Genomic DNA, 26958 nt, shown 5'->3' on the forward strand with positions numbered 1-26958 from the left:
TGGGAGGTGCAATATCAGAGAAGAAAAAGCTGAGACATTTATTACACCATGTTAGGATCAAACTATAATTTTGTAATTATTGTGTGAATTGTAATCGTAAGCAAGCTATTTACTGTCATTGCTCCGATTTGGCACACAAACACAACATGCACAAAATCTGCTGTTGTCCCCTGCACTGACTGAGCGATTCCTATCTTGAAGAAAAGGCTCTGAGCTCCGGGCATTATCTGCACTGGCAGCAGGTAGGAAGGCAGAGCACGATGCGAGTGCATGGGAAAAGCATCCTGAGAGCATCCTGACTCCCCATCTGGGCTTGCAATTTTACTGCAGTGGAAGGACACGGAGGTGATTCCAATTTCGGAGCCTTCTCAGTCACGCTGCCTGACTGTGCACCTCTTTAGTGCAGCATTATTATTATTATTATTTTAATTTGCTGTGTGGGGATGAAAATACCTCCTGAAAAGCAATTATACTGCTGCGTGTTTACTGAAGATATGCTAGAGGATGGGAGAAAATGCTTATTCTACCAGAAGATGATACTGGACAAAGATGGTTCAAAAATAAACAGAGAGTTCAAAGACAAGATGAACCAAAAGATGATATTTCTGATCAAATTTCTTCTAAAAGAAGACTAAGCCTGGTATATTACAAGTCCCATATTTGTATAGCAAAATCATGTTTACTTTCATAAATCATGTCTATGCAACCCAGATGATTTTTTTTTCTGGTTTTCTCACAGACTGGCCATGGACTTCATGCATTGTCATTGGGCATTAATTCCACCCTGCTTCGCAACTTAAAAATGAAAAGTCCTTCCTTTTTAAAAATGGAATATAGAGGGAATAACATAAATATAAATGACAAGCAGACTGAGAAGGGCTGCATACAAAGTCAGACAAAGAGTGATTTTCCCACAGCTATTTCCTAAAGCTTATCTCAAAGATCTGGTAGTTTAGTTGTCTCCAGTACAGAATTAGAGCAGAGTATCTAAACCACGCAGAAAGTCAAACTCAGCTTTGCCTTATGGCTACAATGCACACTTATCACCTGTTAAGTAAGCATTCAGACATTGTACTACACAGTGAATAAGAAGAGGTTGACTGTTCTGGCCTCTGGCATGCAAATATGTGCCACAAGTAGGGAGAGAAAACTGCCTCTCAACATGAGAGAGAGCTCCCAAGAGAGCCTGGATTTGACTGTGTGCATCTGTAGGTGTCAGAGACAAAAAATAAAGATGCTGCTCATGAGAAAGACAGTAGAAATTTCTAATAGAATATGGCAACCGAATGACAGCTGAATCTTCTCTGGTACAAGTGGATAAAACTCTTCATATAATAAGAGCTTGTGCCTTCCCCAGACTTTCACTCATTTTTCAAAGGAATTTTAATCGGGAAGGTTTTCTTGTAACTCGTAAGTATCTAGACTCGATTCCAGCACCAAGGTCTAACTAGAACCATCTCAAGAGCGTTAAACACCACAGGGAAGGCCTTTCTCCCAGTACCTCAGTTACTCATGCAGCATGGCCTGACAAGATTACCGAAACGAGCACGTCAAACAGCTTCTCTGAATGAATCATCAAAGCTTCCAGGTAAAACTGTGGAAGAGTATAACCTGAAGTGAAACATCACTGCATTGCAAACGCTCTCATCCTTCCCAGAGCTGCTGAGCTAGATTCAAGCTTTGCAACCTTTGATTTTCTATTTCCTGGTAGAGCATTCTCATTTCTTATCCACCTGACTGCAGCAGCTAACAACAGGCCAGGTCAAACCTCGCTGAGGTTCACTTGAAAAATTTCACACCGATTTTAAGGGACTTTGAACCAGCTCTGATGTGCAGCTCAAATATTTGCATGATAACCGCAGACTACCTTTTTCCCAGGATTATTTCAGGGTAGATTTTTACGATACATTGACACAAATGTGACATATAAGCAGTATATTTTATTTTTCTCTTTGCCACCTCTTTAATCTAGGTTTTCTTCTGTATAACAAGCATCTGAGAAAACAAATGCTGAGTCAATACTTCTGAGATTAGATTAATATGTAACACAGCTAATGAAATTTGTGGTTAAGCTGAAGTTTTGTTTTGCTGGATTTTGTTTTTGGCAGCTTGAACTGCCTAAAATCCTAATTCAATTGCAATCTACTCACAGAGCACAGCTGTTTTGCTTGGCTAAACTTTTCTCTCCACTTAATAAGATATTTTTTTATTTAACTTTCAGTTGTGTCTAGGAGCCCCAGTGGGTTTTTTAAAACTGAAGATTATTATTAGAAATTAATTAAGTATTCTTTTCAATTCTGTCTCCTGAGAGTAACTAGGCATTGCTGCTGATCTCCTCTGCATTAAGACATTACTGATTGTCATTCATAGGATGACAGAGAGGATGTCTCATCTGGAAGATGCATCACTCCACAAACATAGAAGATTTGAAAGGCATTTTATAAAAAACACAATAAATCAGTACAAATCTTAAACATACAATTCCATTGTCAAACATAACCCAGGCATGTGAATTCTATAACACTAGAATAAAAATATACACACATTCCAAAGACAAAAAAATCTAATTGCAATTACAGGACCCTGATGAATTACACTTTATGTTTCATACAGTAGACTCCAACTAAGCAAATCTAAGAACATGAAGTGCAACTAAAGAAAAGGCAGATTTGCTAGGGATTGTTCTTATTTGTTTGTTTTAAGTGTCTACAAAGTACCTGTTATCATTGCCCCACCTTCCATGGCACCTGACTACAAGAAGCAGACTAAGGCTGCCAGCTCTGATGGTGGGCTCAGCTGTCTTACCTGGCCTTTTCCAAGTGAACAAAACCCAACGAACATCAATATCCCCAAGTAATTTTTGATCTGTGGCCTTGAATGTGCGTATTAATGCATTACTCACAGAATTAGCTATGCGTTTGACGCAGCACTTCATGCTTGAGATGGCAGTTGGTCTTTTTAATTTTCACTAAACTGGAGTCACCATCCCTGGGGGTCTTTAAGAAAAGGTTGGATGTGGTACTTGGGGACACGGTTTAGTGGGTAATATTGGTGGTTGGGGGACAGTTGGATCAGATGATCTTGGAGGTCTTTTCCAACCCCAATGGTTCTATGACTAAATGTTGTCAGGCTAACCAGGAAGGGATGTGGAGAAAATAATTGTCATCAAGGGTCCAGAGAACAACAATCCATCACTTGCTGTAATAATAATGTGGAATTCAACTTACTTTTTTGGTCTGTAGTCAGGGATGGATCTGTCCAGAGATATCCTGTCACTGAGTTGGGCGTTGTAGCCATATTCTTCATATTTAGTCTCTGATTCATGGCTATCATCTCTCAGGGTAGCAGCCATTCCTCCTTGGCCCAAGCCTCCTGGACCTTCAACTAATCCCATGGGCTTTGCGAGACCTAAATGGAAGAAAAAAATTGAATGATAACATAAAGGAAATGGATCTAACCTCAGAAGTTTTTAGAAAACAAGATCTGAACTCCCATAAAACCCAGATCTGAAATTCTCATGACTCTGCGGAAATTATCCTCAGCTTTTCAAACCAAAGCCCATATCTATACATCTTGCATTATCACTGCATAATTACAAATGAACAAACTATAAAGAAGTAATTATCAGCTTTCACAATTTCCCTTTTTTCCTGCATAATTCCGTGGAAACAGGAATCTTGTTTCCAAACATTTCAAAATGCCTAATTATCCTTGATTTCATCTCACTGTATCTGCATTTGAAACATGCAAAATCAGAACACACTCATATTAAGAGGTCTTAGGGAACTGTTACCAAACTTACCACTTCCCATATTGGCCTGTTCTGTGGGTTAGGCACCCTCCCTGCTGAGTGTGTTCAAATGACAGTTACCACCACTAGACGTTACACAAACTAGATCACTTATGAAGTCCAGCAGAAGTTCACATACTCAGGAGAGATGGAAAAGGAATATGGGGAGAAATTGGAATTGCTCCAGATCTTCTCTGTCCTTCAGATCTATGCCAAGTGGAAAATGCATACTGTGTAAGATACTCAGCTCTATAAAGTTTATGGGATCAGAAAGTTTGGACACACTTGACATAAAACAATTAACCCAGCAATGCTCAGTGCTAAGACATTAGCCAGTCAACAATTGATCTGATAGGTTTTATTCACTACTATATTACTGCTCAACTCAAAAATACATTTAAAACAAAATGAAACAGACGTTTAAAATGTCCATATGATCACATTGCCAAGAACATCTTCCATGGCAACAGGCATTTAATTTGGTGCTGAATTCTGAAAAATAAGTTCCTCAAATACCCTATGTTTAATGTCAACGCTTTTCTTTCCAAAAGGCTGACTATCAACAAGTCATTATAAGCTAAAAAGTTATTCATAATAGTCTTCGGGATACCATACTGAAATGTGTAAATATCCTCCAAATCATCTGCAATGCAGAGCAAAACAATTAGAGTTTGACCTGCTCACCATTTTCCAAATTAAGAATTTTTCAAAATGAATACATTAATATTTCAAATAAATAATTAAACAGGGGAGAGAAGGGCAGAGAAAAGAAAAACTGTCAACATTTGCTAGCAACAGACAAACGAGACGGCACAAAGCTGAGAATGGCTCCTCCAAGTCACAATAAGGTCTGTGACAATTTAGCCCCTCATGCAGGAATTTATCTTGCATCTCATCGCTAACACTGTCCTCACTTGTTAAAGCTCCATCATCTCTGTTTAACCACAGAAGGACAGAAGAGAGGAACAGCGGCTCATTAGTGGTTTGAGAGAGTAAAGTTAGCATTTTCTACTATAGATGCTTATGAGGAAATCTCATGCTAGGGTTAAATACAACACTACAAAGAGTCTGCCTGAACATAAAAGGACTGAGTACCTTAGGTACTTAGGAATTTTGGTACCAAATTTCAGGCATTCCCTACTAACATACATACATCATACTACAGCGATCCCAAGTCAGGACATCTTCCCTGTGTCTTTGATGCCTTCTTCGTATTTCACATCACCATATATTGAAATGCTCAACTGTCTCTGAGCGAGTCATGAGTCTTAGCAGGACTAGAAAGGAGGGAAGAAGGAAAACAAGGGAGCCCTACAGAAAAATAGCCTTGCCATGGCCACGCTTTTGAAAAATTCAGACAGCTGTAAGCATTCAAGCCTAGTGAATTGTTGAAAAGATGGGAAAACATGGAGCTCATGCAGCCACGGTCTCATTACAGGGGTGTGTGGGAGGTGAGCTCCAGGTGTCACTAGCAAGTGAGATCAAGCAGAGAATGATGAGCAGAAACCCCACAGGCTACCCAGGCACGACAGGAAGGTGGAAAGATGAAGCTTTATAACAGAATCTTGTTACAAGGTTTAGTTTTGCTGGGACACACAGAGAGAAAAGACCAAAGCACCAAGCCACTGGGATTGAGATGCTGATGTTTAATCACCAATGAACTTCTTCAAAGCTGTAAGTGAAACAAAATGCCAGTAAAAATGAAAGGTACACGCAAGGCAAGGGAATGTCGTATCAGTAGACAGCTCTACTCTTCAGTCAGTCCCAGTGCCAAACTGGGATCTCGGACCACCTTTGATAACTCATCCCCCAGTGTTTGGTAATGCAAAACAGAGCCCTCCCACTGTTTAGTGACTACTCTTCCTCCCAGGCCACGTAGGCTGCCTTCCTCTCCCAGCCACATTTTCCTCCAGTAATGCATGGAACTAACCCAAAAGACAAGCAGGAAACTGTATACTGTCACAACATGAACAAGAAGAATGCAAGATATCATTTCAGAGGGACTGAGTGGAGTCCCAGCACAGCAACTATTCTAACTCATCACCCTTTTGGTAAAAAATAAATTAAATTAAATAAATGAAAATAAAATAAAATAAATCACACAGAATTAAGAACACAAACCACTAAAACTCAGACAATTTGGATCTAATGCAAAAGCTCCAAAATAAGTAAGCTAAAAGTTTCCAAAGTTTATGATGATTATTTCAGATATCTATATAATTTTCATTCATTGCACTACGCTACTCTTGAAATGATGGAACTGTCTCGAGGTATTTGCAGAAGCATTTAGAAAGTCTTTGCATACTTGGCTCAGCCACGCTCCTCCTCTGTGCAAAAGCAGAGGGGGGTAAGAGTCTTGTGATCTTAGACTGACCTCAGCCCGCTTGAAAGCCTGATTTCTCCTTTCTCAGGAAAAACAGAGTTAAGCCAGACCTCTGACCACGAGCGCTAGCTCATGAGTCACAGTTTGCTGCTGAATACACTGGCAGCAGTTCGCTCAGAGACAAATCCGAATCACAGCACTGCGTTGAATCACTGCTTACTAGGAGCCACAACTGAGCATGCTGAATCTGGCCAGGACTTACGATACTGGCTGTAACCCTCTGGTGCAGTCCTGACTGCTTCTGTTTTAATTATTACAAATATTATGATACCTACAGTTTCCCATTAATGCATAAACTCACCAAGAGCTCCTACTCTGAATGACTAATGTTAGCTCAAGATGATATCTTGAAAAACAGTATTTTCCCCCTGAAAATTGAACAGATTTATTTCATACATTCCAAACTATTCTTTTTTATTGCTCACATTTCTCTGTAGAAATGTACCTTATGAATCTTTCTTCCACTAAAAATGGTTTGAAAATTTCTGAGAACCTCCCATTGTTGCTTTCAGCAATCATCATAAAATAACTAGGGTAACGTTAGTGATCAACCTGTAGCTGGTATTATATTTCTGCATTCTGCAGGGACAGAGAGGAACTAGCACAAGGGAAGCTTACAATTTGGAATTGATATAATCTTGTCTCCAACTGGGTTGTGAAAAGGAGGAAGCTGTAAGCAAAAAATGGGTATCATGATATTTCGAGTATTTAGGGGCTGTGACTCCTCTAATGAAACAATTTCCTGCCTGAAGAGCAAAGAAACAGACAGCCATGGTTTGTGTTGAAACATGACTAACTTTTCAATAGCTGTGTTGCAGTTACTGATTTCAAATAACAAAACTCCTTTGACCTTATGAAATGAAGCACTTTAAGACATTAAATATTTCTGAAAGTATTTCAGGGAGCTTCATTTTGAGGGAAGTTACAATGTTTCTCCCTTTTGCTCCACTTTAGGATGAGAGGCCATTTGGCACTTTGACTAGCTTTAGTGTTTAACATTACTTCCTTTAGAAGAGAAGCGCCTAAGGTTGCCATCCCTGGCCTGACAACTAGTCCTTACTCAAGTAATTACAGAAATGACATGTCTGAGACTCCAGATCTCTCCCCTCCCAAAAGGAAGAACATAGCAACCTCATCTTCCTGCAGAACACGGTCTTAGATTTACAGCACTAATGGAAAATAGAGATGCTGCACGCCTGTTCTACTCCTCTTACATATGGCATTTAAAGAGGGCTCAGTTGCCAAGAAAAGTCAGCAGTTCCGCCCCCACCCCCAAAGAGCAAACAGGCCTTATTAAAAGGGAGTCAAATTAGGCACTTCAGAAGCTAAAGAATCCAGAAAGCTAGATACTTCATTAAGCCTCTGTCCTTGAAAGACTGCAACGTGGAAATTTATTTGCTGATCGTTTAGAATCATCTGGGCTGGGTTCTGATGTTACATCAAAGCAAATTGAAGATGACTTCATTAAAGTTAACTGACCTGCTTTGATGAAAGGGACTCCAAGATGTGGCATGCTTGTTTGGCTTCAAGCAATGATTTAATTCCAGTAGTTGAAAACTTCATTCTTTATACTACCCGTTCCTGCAGTTTACAGAACAAAATGCTTGCATCTTTAAGGCACAAGGAAGAGGGGAATGAAACTTTCAACACACAGGGGGCATCAAGCAGCTCCCTTGCAAATTCTCCTATGAGAGAAATAGCTAGATAGCCTTCCAAACCATGCATAATGACAATTACTTCGTATACTTCACTCCTAAATCTGATATTCTAGCTCTTCATGCTGCTAATCTGATTTCTTCTAGGAAAAAGTCATCATCTGACTTGCTCCCAGAACACATTGCTGTGAGTTTTTTCCCCATTCTATTACCCAAATTTTAGCTTAACTGACCTGCAATTATTATAGCAAAGTGCTAGCATTGATATGGCAGCAACTAGACAAATTACATTGCGTTGCTCCATTCTGCAAGAAAAGCACTACATCGTCTCCAGAAGTTCTCAGGAGCAATGAATACAGTATAATTTATAAATGTGTGTGTGTTAAACGCAGCAATTACAGGCAATGTTATTCAATGCTTGGATGGTTAGCTAGACACAATGTGACTCTCACATACAATAACATCTGCATAGCATTTTTGTTCTCAAAAGGTTGCCTGTTGCTTCAGCAAGTGTCTCCTCGATAGAGTGCTTTACCCTCTGGCTACCTAAGTCAAGACCATAACCCCCTAACCCCCATACCCACAGTCACCTGCATTGGTCAGCCTTTTATGAAGGTAAAATAAGTAAATAGAAAGGGGTATCAGCTCAGCAGCATGTTCTCAAAGAAAGGTCATAAGAGATGGGATCAGGAGAAAGGTGATGGGAAGCAGTGTCCACAGGTTTGGTTGAGGCAGAGGCTGCTGGTGGATAAGACCCCTTGCAGCACATCTGCTGGACCTCACCCCTCGAACGCCCCATGGTTTGGGGCTGCTGAGCAGAACCATCTCCTCAGAGACCTTCCAGGGGGCAGAACATGGGAATGAAACCCAGGAGGGTGTGGAGGAGCAGAACACGCTACAACCATGCTCCCACAGGGTGCACAGGTCAGTTGCCAAAGACAGGGAGTCAGTAAAGGGAAAGTCATTTGCGCCTTGGGTCCTGTTTTTTTTTTTTTTCTGCTCGGTGAAAACCCAGGCAGCCTTCAAGGACTGCCCGTGGGAGAATTCATTCCCAAGGGTCTTACCTACTGGAACAACAGGGAAAAGGATACATTTCTGGAAATACTGCTGCTGGGCAGAGAGACAATTGCTATTGATTTCATATGCTGGGTGTTCAGGTCCTACAACGACAGGGAGCACAAAACCTAAAAAAGACAGATGGGGAAGTGCCTCTGGTTCAATTCCCAGCATATATCTGGGTTTTAACCCAAGCAGATCAGACAGGGAATCTTCTCCATTTTCTTCTTCTTTTAAAGCTTGCTGCAGACTTCCAGATCCTCCTCTTACATTTGACTTGTCTCCCTGTGGCTGTAACTAGCACCCATTTCTCCCGTGTGAATTTCTCCCATTTCTTCCAGCCTGCGAAGCTGCTGAGGACAGGGCACATCCACGGTGCTGCCGGCGTTACGGGGCAGCTCTTGTCAGGGCGAAGGATTGACAGCAATCCCGCTGCCAGCTGACTCAGCTCTGAAACCGTGATGGGCAGAGAGGGGAGAGGGGGAACAACACTAGCAGTGCCCAATGAACTGCTATTTTTAAAGCTGTCTTTTCGTTAAATTTTTAGACTGAGAAGATCTACAGCCAGTACGCTGGTATCACTCATACCCAGTTCAATGCCGCAGATGACAATGAGGTCAGAAATAATTAGTGTCTGTCATTCATTTCAAATTTATTGTTCTCACTGCAGAGATTTCTGTATATGACAGAAATTGCTGGGAGAATGGAGAGCAGAATGAACCAGTCTTAGTTTCTTAACTAGATTAATTACTCTGCAGGATGCATAATTTTCTAGGAAGAAAAGAGACCTTCTATTTTTCACCATAAATCCTGTCACAATGGGAAAATTACTGAAGAGATTTACGTGAGAAACTACGGCAAAAGCAGGATCAAAATACATTTGTGACTATTTTAGTCTTTTTTTTAAAATATGTATATATATTTTTGCAACACAATTACGGGCAGCTGTAAATCAGGTTCAGCCAAGGTTCTCAGACATAATTAACCTTTTGCCAATTCAAAATAAAGATAAGCAACTGAGAATAATTACATGCCCACATTCACAATAGCACAGAGCTGTTCAGAGCCTTTTCCTGGCCCTCCTGCCACTTCTGGCAAGGTCACCTTCCCCTTCAGCACCTGCGGCTCTTTACCTACTCTTCATTTTGACCAGCTACACTCTAGAATAGCTCCAGAAAACTATGCTGTTCCTAGCACCTTAAAAGGAGGGAATAAACCATTTCCTTCAAAAAAAAAAAAAATCTGGCACAGTCACCCAGCAGTTTTACCTGCAACTCCTGAAACACTTCTCTTTTAAACAGGAAACATAAAACTCATCAATATAACAGTTGTATCCTTCCTTTTCCAACTCCGATTTCTCACTTGAAAACATGCCTGCATACCATGGAAGGCGATAAAAATCTTTAGATGCTTGTTTAACCAAGAACAATCAAAAAAATAAAATAAAAAATCAGGGGCAATAGTAACTCTACATAGATTGACAAAGCTGACTTTTAGCATTGCCAGTTTTATCTTTTGAGTGAAAATAAAAAGGTTCATAGAGTTGAGACCAGGTTCAGCTCATTAGTTGTCTTGATGTTTATAGCTCCATTTTAGTGAGCCCTAAAAATAACTATGAGGAAAATGGTTTCCAAAATACCATGTTTAAATCAGAGAAAGGCTCAGTCGTGCACAAGCTTGGATTGACTCACATGCCCTTTCGTTGGGCTACTAAATACAAAGCAGCCCCCACTGTACGGACAGTACTTGGAGCTCTTTTTTAACCGTCACTGAAATGTCATAGTGCTTCCTGAACACCACTGAGGCTGGACTCCCAATGCCCCTTGAGGTTGGAAGAAGTCATCCTCCCTGTCCTTGGGCAGAAATGAGGTTAAGGATCTCCTCAGGATTGCAAAAGATACGGTGGCAGAACCAGAAACCAAGAACAGTGACTGCCTGCTGTGGTTAGCAGGGAAATTTAAAAACTCAGTTTTTTTCACAGGCCTACTCCAGCAAAAACCGAAGCATCTTCCACACAGTGATTTCCTGTGAGGTTCGCAGATGCTAATGGTATGGGCTCTCTTAATGGCATCACATATAGGATGGTATTTTTCTCTTCTCCATCCTGCAACAGCACCCTAACTCTGCCAAAATGCTGAACAAGTTTTATAGCCTGTGCTTTCTTTTCTCTCCTCTCCCACACTGTGCGCTTTATTTTTGCCAGAGGGATCCATGCCAAAATTTGCCAAGAACAGCTATCTGCGTCTTTCATTGGCTCCAACCGGTACTGCACAAACCCTGGTTAATGAAGAAATGATCATAGCTAAAGAGTGGCTCTCTGAAATTATCATTTTGGAGAATATCCAAAAATTGTTTTGTCCCACAGACATAAAGATGTTGGTAAATGTATTTGCAGCTCAGCGCATCGAAATTAAACCTGGAAAAGTAAACCATTGTGCAGCTGCAAGCACAAGGATCTGCAGTATCCAGAAGGAAGTCATCTTTGAAACTATTTCACCATTAAAACTATTTCAGTCAACTTTGTAAAGAGTAGTACTCATCATGAGGAGTCAGTAGTGTCTGGCTCATGACTCGATCTAAATGTTAAACAGAGTCTGGCCCTTACTTCTGCGTCTCTCAACTTTCCATATCCCAAATCAGTTTCTTCTGACACCACCTCTCAACAAACCTACCTAATATCTAAGATTTGCTGCCCAGGGAACTGATCTGAATTTTGTCCCTACCAAAGGTGCTTACTTTCTGAGCTAGGATGAATGATGTAGGTGAATGCGATTTAGTTTTACATACAGAAACATCCAACAAATCACACTCCGCAGGGACACCGGCTCCAACTCTTTACAAAGAGGAGAGTAAAGAACAAAACTCCATCCAATTTAAATGACTCCAGCACTTCCATTTATCTGAAATCCAAAACACAGTCTCATTTTTTATAGTTGTAATCAAGTTTGCTGCTTCCTTGCTTGGAAGATTTATGTCACCTAGTATCTAGTATCAGCACCAAGTATCTCTGAAGATGCAGCATGGAGAAGACAAACAGTATCCCGTGGCTGATGGGTTGAAAAGGAAAAAGTACAATAACTTCTTGCAAAGCTGAAGCTCTTATTGTACAACTTTTTCGCCCTAGGAACTAGGAGGTGGCAGTGTTTTTGTACCTTGACCTCTTGTTTCCAGACCGTTCTTTCTGTTCAAATGGAAGACTAAAATATTGTTTCTCAACCTTCGTCCACAGGTGACTGTCAATCCTCCAAGACATTTTTCTGTGATAAGACCACTGAATCGAGGCAGAGGGATGAAGTGACTTGGCAGCCTTTTACAAGCCTCATTTTTTGTTCACTGGCTCAGCAGAAACAGTAGCACTGCATAGGCTACTCCCCTCTCTGGACACAGAATTCATTAGTGCTTTTTAATTGGAAGAAATACTGTGTTTTTATGTACAGATATCTAATATCAAAAGTAATTGCTTTTATAGAATACTCATTTGGAGCTGGTTTCCCCTTGAGAGGAGAAAATGTATTCTAATTACAGCAGATAATTCAGGAGGAGATAAACAGATTGATGACTGGAAAGACCAAGAAACAGGAGCTACGCAGACATTAGAAATGAAGATAGAAGTCCATTTGTAAGGTAGGATGTCGATCCCAAACTGATAGATCGTAAGGGAGATGCCAGAGTTTTGTTAAAGCCTTGATATAAGTAAAATCAATTTCCAAAGAGCAGGAATCCTTAAACAGGGGAGAGAGATGATACATTTCTAAACTTAAATTTTGAGTAAAAAACAAAAAACAAAAAACATGACCCTATCCCGTATGCAAAATTCTAAGTTAAATATCAGTGATTATGATTTTTTTTTATATTTTAATTTTAATGATCAAAAAGCTCATTCACAGAGAAAGATCAGTTTGCTTTCTTTAAATAAATAACAGATACCAAGATTATTCTAGAAGTTTTAAAATCCCAGCTGACTTGTGGCTTGTGCTGGTGAAATACATAAAATGGATTTTTTCTTCAGGGCTTTGGAGGAAAGCCAGAAAACTCCTCCTCTGGTGATGGCATAAATCTGGAGTTACGAAAACGGGGGCTGAAACGTTGGGGTAGCTGCCCGGCAGCCCATTGATATTAAAAGGAAACAAAATCTGAGTGTCATCGGTTTGGTATCTGGCCTCTGGCAGCAGTCAATACCTGAGGCTTCAGAGGAAGTGAAACACAAATCATAAAGCACTTGGCCAATTAAACTCTGCACAGTCTCTGGAAGCAGAGTTCTCTTCTGAACCCCATAGGCATGTAACTAAAGCCCTGAAGCATAACATTAGATTACCCTCATTATCTTAACTCAGACAGGTAGAAATGGGGATTAAAACTACCCAGCTCCCTTTAAAAGCCCAGCCACTAATACTGGATTCAATGGCCTCCTGCAGCAATGAGTTCTCTGGCACTGTCACGGTCAGAGTGTCACTGACTCGCATGGAATGGATCATCTCTATCAATATATTAAATTTTCTTTAATTTTTTCAGGGAAACAGAGGTGAGAACTCTTGGAGAAACTGATCATTAACACAATAACAGAACCATTCTGGAGAAAGGGAAGGGGTTTTCTCCTGAAAGCCCTAAGGGACATGAGCTAAAACTTTGGGACAGTTTAATTAGCTTTAGGAACAAGACCGCTCCTAGCCAAGCTAAAGGGCTTTCATCTCACAAATGAGCAAAAGACCTTTCAAAAAACAAGCAGTTTGCTTGTGTGACTCAGAGGTAGGGAGTGGAAGCGGCAGGTGATGGCAGGAAGGGAATTCTGACACGAGGACTGGGGACAGAGCCCACAGCTGGCACTGGATGCAGTGACATTTTCTTGCACCTACGGAGCTGACCACACATCCCTAAACATTAAAAACACCCTTTTGATTTCTGCCATTATTCTGGGTGAGAAATCCCTGACTGGCCCATTTTTGGGCCAGCTTGACTATAGCAGTAAATCCCACAGGTCTGGGATACATAAGGAAGAAATTATCTTTAAACACAAGGAATCTCAAAAAACATATCAAACTTCAGGTCCTATGTAGGCTTATCTTACTCTAGGCTCTATTGTGCTGATATTAAAGGGTAATCTAATCAAAAGCTGCATCGCATCTGATACTGCCAAGCCTGCTAAATTAATTCCTTTCAGCCCAGGTTTCATCCAGGCACCCGCTGTGTCTCAGAGGGATTGTGTCCAAGACTAAGCAAGACACTTTTCTCCCTGCTCAAGGGTGTTTGGTGAGCTGCCGACAAGGGCCAGACAAGCCCATCTCCTGCAGCATCATTTTGCAATCATTGTCCACATTATTTGCAGACATTCATATGCCTCCCCAATCATTTACCTAAACAGCCTGCTATTAAATTAAACTAACATAATCGCACAGACAGCTTTCCCAATAACAAAGTTGCATACAACATTTGCCATTTGCATGACTGAAAAGCTCCCTGTTGTTCGACCCATTTTACACAGTGGAGAATGACAGCATTAAATCCAGCCATGGTCGCTACTGGAACTCAAAAATCACATTATGCTTCAAAGTAGGATCTCAATTTTCCACAACTGTGAAATTAGTCACCAAGTCCACCTATGGCAATGCAACGACATTACAGAGACAACGCAACGCCTACAGACCTGCTGGCTGTATGTACTGCTCTCCCTGGGGGCTGGAATTAGATGAGCTTTAACGTCCCTTCCAACCCAAACCATTCTACAATTCTATGTTTCTGTGATCGTCTGGTGTCTTTTAGGACAATGAGGGAATCAAACGACCTGAAAAGCTCCCCAGTTCTGTCAGAGCAGTACTGGTTCCCAATCTGCTGCCTCCCACCCTGCTTATCAGGCAGTCCTCCTTGGGAATAGATGACAGGAGAGATCAGCTGCCACTGAGGACACAAGGTTGTAAATACTTCCATCAGATCTCTTCAGAGAAACTTGCCCACTCTTGAAAATCAGGTAATTTGAATACTGGTTTTGACAGGAGCCAGAGAGAGCGTTAATTCCTCCATTTTCCTTTGACTGTGATATCGTTGTGCAGGCTCTTTACAGGTGGCATACTTTTCCTTTGCATCATTACACAGCAATATTGACAGCTGGCTTCAAAACACAGTCATTTTCCTGACAGCCTACCTATTTTACATCTGTAGATATGAGTATTTTTCTTGAATTATGTTTGCCTCTTTTTCAGGCATATCTTTGTGACCGTTCATGGAGTTTAGCTCAGAAACCTGGTTTGAAATAGAACCTACATCTTTGCTTTTCCTCCTCTTCCTTCACTTTTATTTTTGTATCTCATGTCAACATACACTACAGCTGTGCCTTGCTTGTCAACGCCAGGCTGCAGTGCCTCCTTCCATCAACCTCTTAATACACATTTGATTTAATTTTCTACCAGCAGGAGAGGTCAGTCCAAAAAAAAAACAAAAACCACAGGACACGTCTAAAAGAGCAAAAACACAGCCCAGAACCCAGCATCTAAACCAAACTGCTTACAAATCAACAATTTATGGCTACCATGGATGAAGACAATTACTATGCAGAGGGTCCTCAATGGTGAGAAAAATTGGCAACCAAATTTATAGCAGATCTATTACAGGATGTGCCAAAACTGAGGGTCTGATTCTGTCCTATTCACAGGGGAGTAGGAGTAGAAGGAGTCCACAATGCTGAGAGTCATACTTGGTTCTTAAGTGCCTTGGTATTGCACATAATTAGTTAGGAATGTAGTGGGGAAAAATACAAAGAATCAGGTACTGTACTGTCTGGAGAAAGTAAATCAAAGTAGGAGATAGTTTTGCAAACAAAAAGGAAAAATTAGAATAAATAGCATTTGTCAATAAAGTTGAGAAAATAAAGATGCGATGTTTTAGCAAAATATTGGCACAGTGTTTTATTTAAAAGCAGTAATAAAAACATTGAATAGTTTGATTTCTGCCCTTTCTGGTTTATTGTTGATATAAAGATAAATTGACTCAGACTTCCAGGAGTGGGAAAGCTATGATCCACTCTTACAGGCACTTTAAAAAACAGCATTGCTGTAATACCCAATTCATTATTAACAAGATTGGCTTCATTGCATGTTGGGATTTTTATGAATTGACTGTGACCTACAGCTTGCTTAGGCCCTGACAAACTTACTCCAAGACAAAGTGGGCTTTGCTTGGCAAAGGGAGTGCATTTGGCAAGTGCAGGCTACTTTGATCCACCTACAGGGCATGTTTAAAGCCATCGCATGCATATAGACTTCAGACCATATATAAATTCATGGCTGAGTTCTGGAAACTGTGGTCAGACTTCTCCAATCTACCTCCCTAATTCCACTGACTGCAACAGTGCTTATCTGGTTTAACAAAGGCAATGTAAAAAGAAATTCAAGTTTTCAGTGCCTCATTTTTTCTTCAAGCTTTCCTTTCCACAGAAATTCCATAAAAGAATGAATTTGCCTGTCCCCTGATGTGTCTCAGGTTTGTACTTACAGTTGCATTATGAGATGCTAAATTACACAGTAAAGAAAGAAGTGAAGACAGGGATATAAGGTGCCTTTACACCGGAGAAGATCCTTCAGTGAAGAGACAGGTATGAACCAGAGCAATGCACCTGAATTGCAGAAAATGGAGGTCTGAGCCTACAGTTTGGACACATTGCTGCTCAGGGACACAAAGCAGATGCATCAAACAGTTGTGCTTAAACTTCAGGGCAAAGCCACACTTCCTATAAGCAGAAAGATATTTCCAGCACCCAGTGAAAGCCCACGCTGAGCCCTCTGGGCCACGGAAGGTATCTGAGGAGGTGAGCAGCAGGGAACGCTTCACTCTGCCTAGCAGAAAGCAGCACAGCATCGTTTTCCCTGCTCCTTGCATATTTTAATCCTTCAGTCACTACTGAAAGGTGATGAGACAGGCTGGTGGGACCCACGTCTACCATTTCAGGAAACTAAAAATAAAAGAGGTTCTCCTGCAATGCTGGTTTAGTCTCAGGGAAATTTCATGCTGCTATAGTTATTTACCTAAATAAGCAGGAAAACAGGAAAAAATGTTTACATTAACATATCTCCAATTAACAGAGCAAGCAGCATTTGGTTCCTTTAAAATCTTAGGATTTGATTTTTATCTTTGTGTTTAAATGAGAAAAAATCCCATTTGTCACTGATACAATTTTTAGCCCGATTTGCTAAGGAAAACCAGTTTGTGGGATAATGCTGTCTGCATCTGCCCACCAATCCTCCCTCTCTCATAGCCTCCGCGCACCTCTGCTCGTTAGAATTTGAGGACTAGGTCTAATTTCAGCCAAAGCTTGGCAGACAGTCAGAGGTCTCCAAAAATCACATTTCTGCAAGTGTCACAAAAGTCGACATCTGGGAAGAAAGCAGAATTTAAATGCCCCTACGGAGAGAAGAGGTTCAGTGGAAGCTCAAACACAAGAGACCTACCAGAGCTGTAAGAGACCCCCCAAGAATTCACAGCCAGGTCCAACCCCCCCCAAAAGTCAGCTTTCTTGTTTTTGCTGCTCAAGGAACTAAGTGCTTATTCTGAGGGCTAATTGCAGTAATTACAGGATATCTAGGTCTGTTGGACATCTGGCTGCTATTTATCCCACTGACGAACACCACCGCTAGGTAAGACACTGCACAAATTAGTGTGGACTCAGACCCCCCCAGCTAGGTAGATATGGGGACGGGAAGAAAAAGAGCAGAGAGGTGAGCCGGCGCCACAGCTACAGAGCAAAGCAAAGGCACAGCAGAAAAGGAAGCCCAGGTCTCCCTAGCATGAGTCTTGTATTTCAGCAGCTCTAAATACTTTCTCAAAGGTTAGCACTGGAGTTGCTCCTTCAGCCCCCAGTTCCTGTCTCCACGAGCTCACACATGCTTCTTGTCAGGTCTTAGAGGCGATGATGAGAACCAGGTTATGAGATAAAAGAGCATGCTTTTTGGCCACAGACTGGGGACTCGATGAATTAACAAGGTATGACTGTAACCCCATTTAAAACCACTTTCCCTGTAAAGATACCATGGTAAGGAAAATTCATATGGAAATGCTCGATTCACTAAATTAGCACTTTTCCCCTAGGAAGGGAGAGAGACAGAGGTGAAGCACCATAATGACGGGACACACAGCACTCCATAAAACTCTGCTTCCTTCCTCTGGCATTTATTAAGAAAGTAATCTGACTATTTATAGTAGAAGTGCTTCTCGTGTCCCCCACCTCTCCCCAGCTTTGAAAAGAATATAAAGCAAGGTATGTTCCCAAATCCACGTGGCCTCGGCAGCAGCGTATCAAACAAAACATTTTATCAAACAGGGTATTTGTCAGTTCAGTATATGGCAATACTTTTGAAAATAATCAACTTCTACTTCCACAACCATATGCTCAGACGCTTGTGTCTGGCACAGAACAGCTGTAGGCATGCAATATTACCAATAAAGCAGGCATGCAATATTACCAAAACAGATTAGAGGCATCTTCTTTCAGTTCAGCGACAAAAAACTGCTCTGGACTTTACCGAAGCAACCTGTTGTATGCTGCGCTGCCAGAAAGCTCCACCTCTCCTTAGGGCAACAGCAGTCTCAGCAGGACTCACGCACAGACACGATTCCAGTTCACCAATCCCACATTTACTTCACTGACTGCAAGCAATTTTAATACGCATTTCACAAAGTATTTCACCAGTTTCATTCTTCCACAACCTCCAATGTGTCTCTAAGACAACAACATTCATTCTCTAGCTTCTTGTCAGCATAATTAAATGCTGAGAGTTGCCTAAACACCAAGTGCTGTAACATATGCAGAAATGCCCCCTGCACTGATCAGCACCTTCTCTGAGGCTGCATCGCTCAGCCTGCACTGGCAGGCCAGCCTGTACCACCCTAGCTTCAAAGTTACCCCATGTCTTTGTTCGCTCATGAACATTTCTCTCCAATTTCTGTATATCTTCTCTTTGCTCTTCATACTGCGCAAGGAAGGCTTTAAACATCTCACTTTGCGATTTTTTTAATGCATGACAGAAAGAGGGAGACAAAGGATCCGGTTATTCGGCAGGTCGGGTTCAGAATGAATCCCGGGAGAAAATCTTGATCCCCTGAACCCATCCAAGAGGACTCTCTGGAGCCTGACTTGGGGTTTTGCAGGCCTCTGAATATGGGAACCATACCTAGTCAACTCTTTCAGAAAACAAAAGGTTTTACATATAGCCCCACTGGATACGAAGCATTATAAAAGCCCCTTCTGTTCCAGAATTAATTTTCTGTTGAATGAAAACGTATCGAGCCAGATGGATCTATTTCAAGAGGAGGATAGCACTGGCATAGGTTTAAAATCAAAGATGATTGATTTTGTATATTCAAAAATGGAGTAGCTGAGAGCAAAGACCATTTAAAAGTGGCAGAAAAGATAAGTCACCAGGAAGAAATACAGAAGCAGGCTTCAGTGGAGCATTCGGCCATCCGCACACCTGTGACTGTGCTGGAAGTCAGAAGCCTAAACCCACCAACCTGGATTGAGGGGATTCTCCCTATGACACAAATTACATAACGGAACCACCAAACAAATGTGGTTTCCAAACCCAAGGTTAACACAGGAAAACTCCTAAACCACTCAGCCACCCATTTTTTCTAAGCCCAAATCACTCACTGCTTGTGTGAATTTTGTTTCAGCAGCCAGGCAGCTTGGTATGAGGTTGCTTAATAACTTGAACGTGACCAGCTCACTCTTACCTTGCATTCCACTCCCATCTGTTACATGGAGCCACCTGCAATCCATCATCATGTTTTAGGATTAGCAGCTCTGTGCAGCAGTCTGCGTTTCCTATTAGAGGTGTGAACAGCACTAGCCCCTGCTCTGCACCTCTAGTGCAGTGCTTGTAATACAAACAACAGGGGAACGCACCGAGCTCATCGGCTAGCTGACACCAGCACAACGGGTATCAAAATCATTTTGATCTGCAGGGTGTGGTTGTGGTAGTCGCCCATGGGACTGAGCTTCTTTGCAGATGCAAAATGATGCAGCTATCAGTAACCTCCTTTTACACGTGGCGGGATGGCTGAAAATCTGCCTGACAAGGAATCTGTAAAGCAACTGCAAGTTTTAATCCCAAGGAAGACTAACCTTTAGGTTATACAGCGCTATTTCAATGGGCGATTTTTTTTGTCACTGCCTTCAGTTCAGTATGCGCAGGAAAGAATGCCACAAGTCTTTTCTACAACACAAAGCTTGCTTGAAATGAGTTAATATAACAAAAATACATTTTTATTTACAAAACCTTCACAACCTAGAGGCATCTGAGAGCTGTGGAAAAAAAATAAATTCAAATTCTAAAAGGGCAGTGAGGCCCCACTGCCAAATAAAATACAAAACCAGCATAAAGAGTCCAAATGAAAACCAACCAATTAACCCTGTCACCCCACCAAAAATGCCACAGAGATGAAATGAGATGCAAACCTCCAGTATTGCAGGAGAGGGCTTTTCAGCTGCCATGGTGGGTACCTTCCAAAGAAAATGAGCTCCTGTGCAACAAAACCCCTTTTGCTTTGGGGATAGTATCACAGTACCCTGGCTAGGATGCTGCTCTGGGCTGTGGGAAACAGGAATTAGAGACTCTGTGACCTTGCACAAGTTCCTGACGCAGCCCAAAGTGCTCTAACGCACTGAGGATAACTCCTAAATGCCATCCTCTGGGGTCCGAGCTGTGTGCTTGCAGTAAGGACCTGCTCTCCACCCAGAGAGAGCACTATTTTGCAGCAGGTATTCAACCCAAGAGAGACACTGGCACTACAGCACCTGCTTTACACTTTTGCATTTGCTTTAACATTTAACCCAGGAGGTTAAGATTGAAGCAAATTCATCAAAGAATCCCAGAGGCTCAACATGTTCCTACATATTTTGGGCATCTTTCATTGACTGAGCTTGGTTTTTTAGACGTGATTTCCAAATGATGCTGTGAAATAGGTGACTTTCTCCTGCCACGCTCTGGCACCAAATAACTTTGCCTGACAGAACCATTTTTAAAGTAGCGATGCTTAGATAGAGAAGCTGTGTCAAAAACCTATCCTTTTCCTTGGTTTAGTTTTCTTAATAATCGCCCATTCTCCCAGGATGACATGCAAATTACAGTTCAAGTATTAAAAGTATAAATCAGACTGGTGGCAAATGAAAGGGCTTCTAGAAAATGGCTGCAGAGGAGGTGGCGCAAGGCTTAAAATACTCAGAAATCTATGGTCTCACCATTCCTAAAGACATTCCGCTTCTTCACTCAGACATCTCTTCAGCCCCCAAGAAAACTGTGTCCACACTGCTGACGATGACAAAGCAGAATCAGGTCTATTCTCTCCTCAGCTGTCCACCCCACAGCTGCCCTTGGACTCTCCTCCAAGGCCAGAAATGAAGGACGTGCTTGGAGAACACCGTGTATTCACCTGCTGCTGTTTGTCAGATCCCCAGAACGGGGCCTGTTCTGCCGCAGTGTTTCACCGAGGAGGGCTCCATGCATGGAGGACACAAACCCATTCATGGTCTCGGGCTCATCCTTGCCTTGACAGCAGATCCCTCAGAACAAGTCGGCCAAGTGAAATAGGGGGAGAGGCAGAGAGCCACGTCTGCTTTGCCATACAGCTTTGGAAAGTCAAACTGAGGGAGAAGAAAGCAGAACTCAGTTCCCAAACACCCCCTCCCTGGACATCTACAGCCTTGCAGATACACAAACAGCTCACTGCATCCAGATCTACATCAGATCACAGGTTCTAAGACAGGATTTCAATGAACCAGCTGGTGAGGCTCTCTTTGGGGGAAAAAAAAAAAGAAAGAAAAAAAAAAGAAGGAAAAAAAGGACCATTTTACCATAAATAGCAATCCCATCCTCAATTATCTCTGCTTTAGAGGGCCTGCTGCTGATGCAACTGAAGGGCCTTTTCCTAGTGCTTCAGAGTTCAAAAAGCAAGGCCAGGGAAGAAGTAGAGATTATCCATGTCTTCATCACACACTTGTATGCTATCAGTGCAGCAATGAAAGATACAACAGAAATTATAGATAAGCCAACACTGAAAAGATGAAATCTACAAAGATATCTTCAATATCTTCATGGGGCAAAACTCCATAGTCTTTAGTGTACTGGAGAATTTACAAGTAAGTACTCAGAGGCCTAGCAGATTAGATGGAGAAAGAAATTACATAGCTATCCCTAGTTGACCCCTAACTGCACTACTCCGCATTTAAACGCAAAGTAACCTGAGGACCTGAGACCAACATGTATCACAATGCTCTCTGATGACTCTTTTCTGTTCTGTAAATCAAACAAATCTTGGCTCAGGAGACAGCCTTGCTCCAGGTAACACTCTTTTTATGGCCTACAGGACTTGCTGAGCAACCAGAAAGCGTTGGTGGGACTACAGCACATCCCCAAAACTGTCTGGGAAACCTGAACATTTCAGGACACCAGAAAGCATAAAAATTATAGGGCAGAAATACAACCTTTAATCTGCTTGTGTCTGCCATCCTGTCCTTGAAATGGGCTTTGCCCATTACCTATGTGACTTTCAGATATTCACAGCCATTTCCATGGCACTACAGGTTTTAGGAAAACCAGACAGAAGTCATCTACGCATCACATTAGGCCCTTGCTGCATTAGCTCTGTGCTCTCAGGAGAAGATGACTTGTGGTCAGTGGGAGGATCTCTGTCTGGTTTTCATTCTCAGAAGCTGAAATTCTCTTATTTCAGAGGACAGTTTTGATCAATAGGACTACAGCAAGGTTGGAAGCTGCTCTGCTGTCATCGTCTTCCTTCCTTCCTGTTATCCAGAACATCACAGGCTCTCTTTTCTTTGTTTCTTTTTTCCCTTTTGGTTTGTTAGTTTAAAATAAGTAATGGAAATTACTAGCAAGTGAAACCCCACAAATAATAACAATAAAAAAAAGTATGCCAAGAATACTGAGAAAGAACGAGAGACTGAGTACCCATTAGTAAGGTTAGAGAGGGGCATTAATAAAAGGAAGATTTGTTAAACATGACTCATTTCTTTTCCTTCCTTTCATAAATCTTATTATTTCCTTGGAGAACAGCCATACGCTCAGTGCCTGGAACCGCATTTTTAAATGATGCTCTTGGTTTAGCTGCTACCAGCCTTTACTTATTTTAAGAAAACAAATAACAAACAAAAACAACTCCACCTCCCATTATAAAAGTTAAAGCCAGTTTTTCTAATTCTCTAAACTTGTCTGTTGGTTAAGCGTGTGCCACAAGCACACTGCAGCACTGCACTGGGTGACAGCCCCATATTTGCTTTTCCAGCTCCAGAAATTGAAATAAACTGAACTGGAATATCTTCCATAAGGCAACACAACCACCGCATCAGCCAAAGATTTTCCTTCCACCCCTGTAAACATTGCTTTTATCCTATATAGCAGAAATGATTCAAGTTCTACACAAATAAATGAATCAATGATAAAATTACCACATGATTTTTCTGGCAAAATAAGCTTTCTTCCCAAATAAAATAGCAAAAAGCAGAAACGTTACATAAGAAATAGTTGCCAGTACACAAAACAGAGTACAGGGAGAGACTTACAATCACTCATGTGCTGCTGGACTGGAGATACATTTTTTATATTTGTTTATATTTTGAAGAGTTGAATGCAATTTTGCCCATTTAACAAAAGAAATTTACATCTTCTTTCTACCAAACCTTTAGACATTTTCTTCCTTTATGTGCCTAAACAGACTAATACTGTTTTTAACGTTACATTTTATTTTCATAGGGGCTACCCAAACTGCAAACCATGATATTTTCTTACCTTATTTTGGGCAAGAAATTCTTGGCCTTCCTGAAATCACTGATTATGAGTTCCCTCAGCTACATAAATCAAGACTAACACAGCTAAAGCCAATGTGAAATTGAAATTAGTGTTTTGGGCTTGACCATCACTTTTCAATATAGAAGGTCAGGCCTGTAGCAATGCTCGGTTACCTCGCCCTGAGTAATTGACCCAGAACAAGCGAGAACACTTGTTCTGTGCTGTGTGGTAAACAGATAAACTACAGCCTAACTTAAAATAATAATAAAAAGAGCTGTGATAGATATTCTTTATTCCTGTCTTTGCTGGGCCCAATGTTGCATAGAAAAGGAAAAGGAAAAGGAAAAGGAAAAGGAAAAGGAAAAGGAAACCATATGAAGAAGTCTCTCACCAGTGCAAGGAGAGTACATGGCTGAGAATCCCCATAAATAAGTTGCTGCTTTGTAGGAATAACTATGTGCTAATTTTGTCAGATGCACATTAGCATTGGATCATAATCAAATTAAATACTTATAACATGAGAACCTGTGTGTGGGTAAGAAAAGGTGCCCTTTCATTAATGCAAGGCTGGCAGTCGCACTTAATCTTCCCCCATGCACACACAGCTTTGCCTCTTTTCTGCAAAGGAATTGCTCTTTAGCTGAAAGTTGCCAGCTGTAAAAGCTTCTTTTTGACAAATCTGATGTGGACATTCACATAATTCATTTGCAGCCTCTTCCCAACCCTTACTTTCAATATGGAAATTTGGAAACATTTTCAACCAGACTCCAGCCTATGAAGAATAAACTGTCTTTTTAAAAATACTACTGTACCTTTTAAGTATGCAGATTGCCAGGCTGAATTTTAAATGCAATCACTTTGCTTTCAGTACACTCTAAAAATCAGGAGTCATAGTCTGCATGAATCAGTCCTCTGCACCTAGGACCTGCTATTTCCATCATTTTAAGCCTGTATGCTGCAATTATGTGAATTGTCCACTTTTTTTTTTCTCAGCCCCCTCAATGAAATGCATATGCAGTATAAAACCCCTTTATCAAACTGGAAATTGCTGTTGTATTTAATCTTTCCAAAGAGAGCAAAATCAAATTATGATGTGTAGAGAATGATAATCTGTCATATTTGAGGGAATTCTCCAAACTTACCCCTCCACATCTGCAACAGAACAGGTTAAAGAGGTCTAATGTAGAAGACGAGGGTAGGAAGACATGATGTGAGCATACGTAATGAGAAGATGAAAACTCTCTTAATCTTTGCAGATTGAATGAAATCTAATTACATGCGGTATTGATTGTTGTGTATTACTGGAAAGAGACAGTGAAAAGGGAAAAAGGCAATTACAGTGAAATTGTAGTCTGACCCTTCAATTGCTTTTGGCATGAAAGGTTATGATGTAGTCGAGGCATCAAAAATTCTTTATCCTCTATGGTAAATCATTAGCAACAGACTCAGATGCATAACTAATCAGAGGAAAAATAAACAACAGCCAATTAAACCTTTTTGATTTTTTTCCCCATGGAAAAAACAAAGTCAAAGGAACAAAATACCAAGGTGTCATGCCATTCCAAGAATCATTACTAAGTCCATCTGGCTTTAGCTCTCTGTTGACTGACAATAAGAGATACTCATTAGTAGAAATAACATAGCAAAAATGAAAAGAGATATAGATTGAAGAACTATAGCTAGAATAACTCAGTTTTTCAAAATAAATGTGATACCCGAAGCCAAACACTAACAGATTATGTAAAGTTTCACCAAGGAAATTCCAGATGCATTTAACTGCTTTCCTTTCCCTTTGCATGCTCCAGACATTTACTTCTGCCAAAACAGCAGCAGCTGAGCATAAAGAAAGCTTTCAAAATATGATTTTTCTAACTTGATAGAAAACCAAAGCACAAGCCAAGTGAAAACTATTGTTTGGGTGTATGTCTGCGTGACTCTGCAGGGATTCACGGCAATTCTCATTCACTCCATTCTAAAAATTCTTGTTTTGCCAAAGATAATTGCAAGGACCAGTTTTCTACTGCCTTTCACATATGGTCCTCTGTGTTCTACACACACCTCCACCAGCATTGTATGCGCCATTTTTATTCAGTTTATTCAGGCTGAAAAGTTAATGAGTTCTCTAGTGATCAGTTTTAGGTTGCCTCCTGATACACTTCCAATGTTACTGCATGTGTTTGTTTTTCCTTGCAGAAAATGTGCTTTCAAATAATGTTTCTTTGATTCCAAGAAAACAAGAGTGATAAAAACGAAATTCGGTATTTCTGCAGCTGCAGGGCTGGTCTTTCACAGAAGTGTTTTTCTGGATCTTCAACAGAGTCCCTGGAAAAAGTCCAGGTAAGGTCTTACCAGTTCAGGAATTATTCAAATAGAAGAGAAAAATTAAATAAAAGAACACTAAGACTTTATTACCAAAAATACTGGGTACTTAATAGTTGGATCTAAATCCGAAGAGCTCAAACTAAGAAGAACTGAGAGCAGAAAACTGGAACTGTAAACGGGACAGAGCTATTGTAACAATAACATTGGGCTGGGCTCAAACTGCTGGTGCTTGTATGAGTTCGGCATATGCAAGGAATTCATATTTCTTATGAACAAAATCTGTCTACCCATATCTCTTTCTCCCTGTAAAAGTGACTTTGACCCGCCTCATTAAGAAGTAACATACAAGAAGGCATCAAATGGCTCTCTAACCTTGTGATGAAGAACTCTACAGGATATTATCTGAGGAACCTTGCGCGACACTAGGACGGAACTACACAGCTCTGGAGCAGACTGCTTGTGCAATACCAGTTCTGTAAGACACGGTAAAGCACTGTCACAGACAGGCTCCCTTGAATCCCAATGCTGCCAGAGCAGCATCATGCCCATTAAGCAATGAGTCATGATATTAAAAAAGGAACACCAGTGAGGTAAACCCAAACACAGATGCTTGATCCTGATTTCCCTTACAGTGATGCAACTCTGATGACTTAAGTGGATTAGCTACTAATTTTTTTGGAATTTGGGGGTGGGCTGTTGCCACAAGAAAAAAAAAAATTAAAAAAAAAAATTAAAAGAAGAAACTGGCAAAACTATATTTTCACAGTGATGACCAAATAATTTATCTGCATTAATGTACTGCAGTATAATAAAAACAAACAAACGTGTCAGAGAGAGGTTGAAGTGAAATGGATAGGAAATTTGAACAGCTCAGCTCAAAAAACTTTCTGTACTTTCCCCTTATAAGAGCTTTCAAGAGAAAGAAACTGCCTTCAGTGTTTATTATGACCTGAAGGAGCAACAGAG

General features: G+C 40.9%; 1 protein-coding gene across 8 annotated transcripts in view; it reads right to left on the bottom strand.

Moving 5' to 3' along the window:
- The window catches only part of GALNT9 (polypeptide N-acetylgalactosaminyltransferase 9), a 301612-nt gene that overhangs the window by 112451 nt on the left and 162203 nt on the right, over nucleotides 1–26958 (bottom strand). For all 8 annotated transcript variants that reach the window (XM_083804016.1, XM_083804017.1, XM_083804018.1 and 5 more), the window contains one exon: nucleotides 3228–3408. In XM_083804016.1, the coding sequence (XP_083660142.1) occupies nucleotides 3228–3408 (181 nt within the window). The remainder of the gene's footprint in view (nucleotides 1–3227; nucleotides 3409–26958) is intronic.

This window comes from Anser anser, assembly GCF_964211835.1.
Source record: "Anser anser genome assembly, chromosome: 18".
NCBI lineage: Eukaryota > Metazoa > Chordata > Aves > Anseriformes > Anatidae > Anser > Anser anser.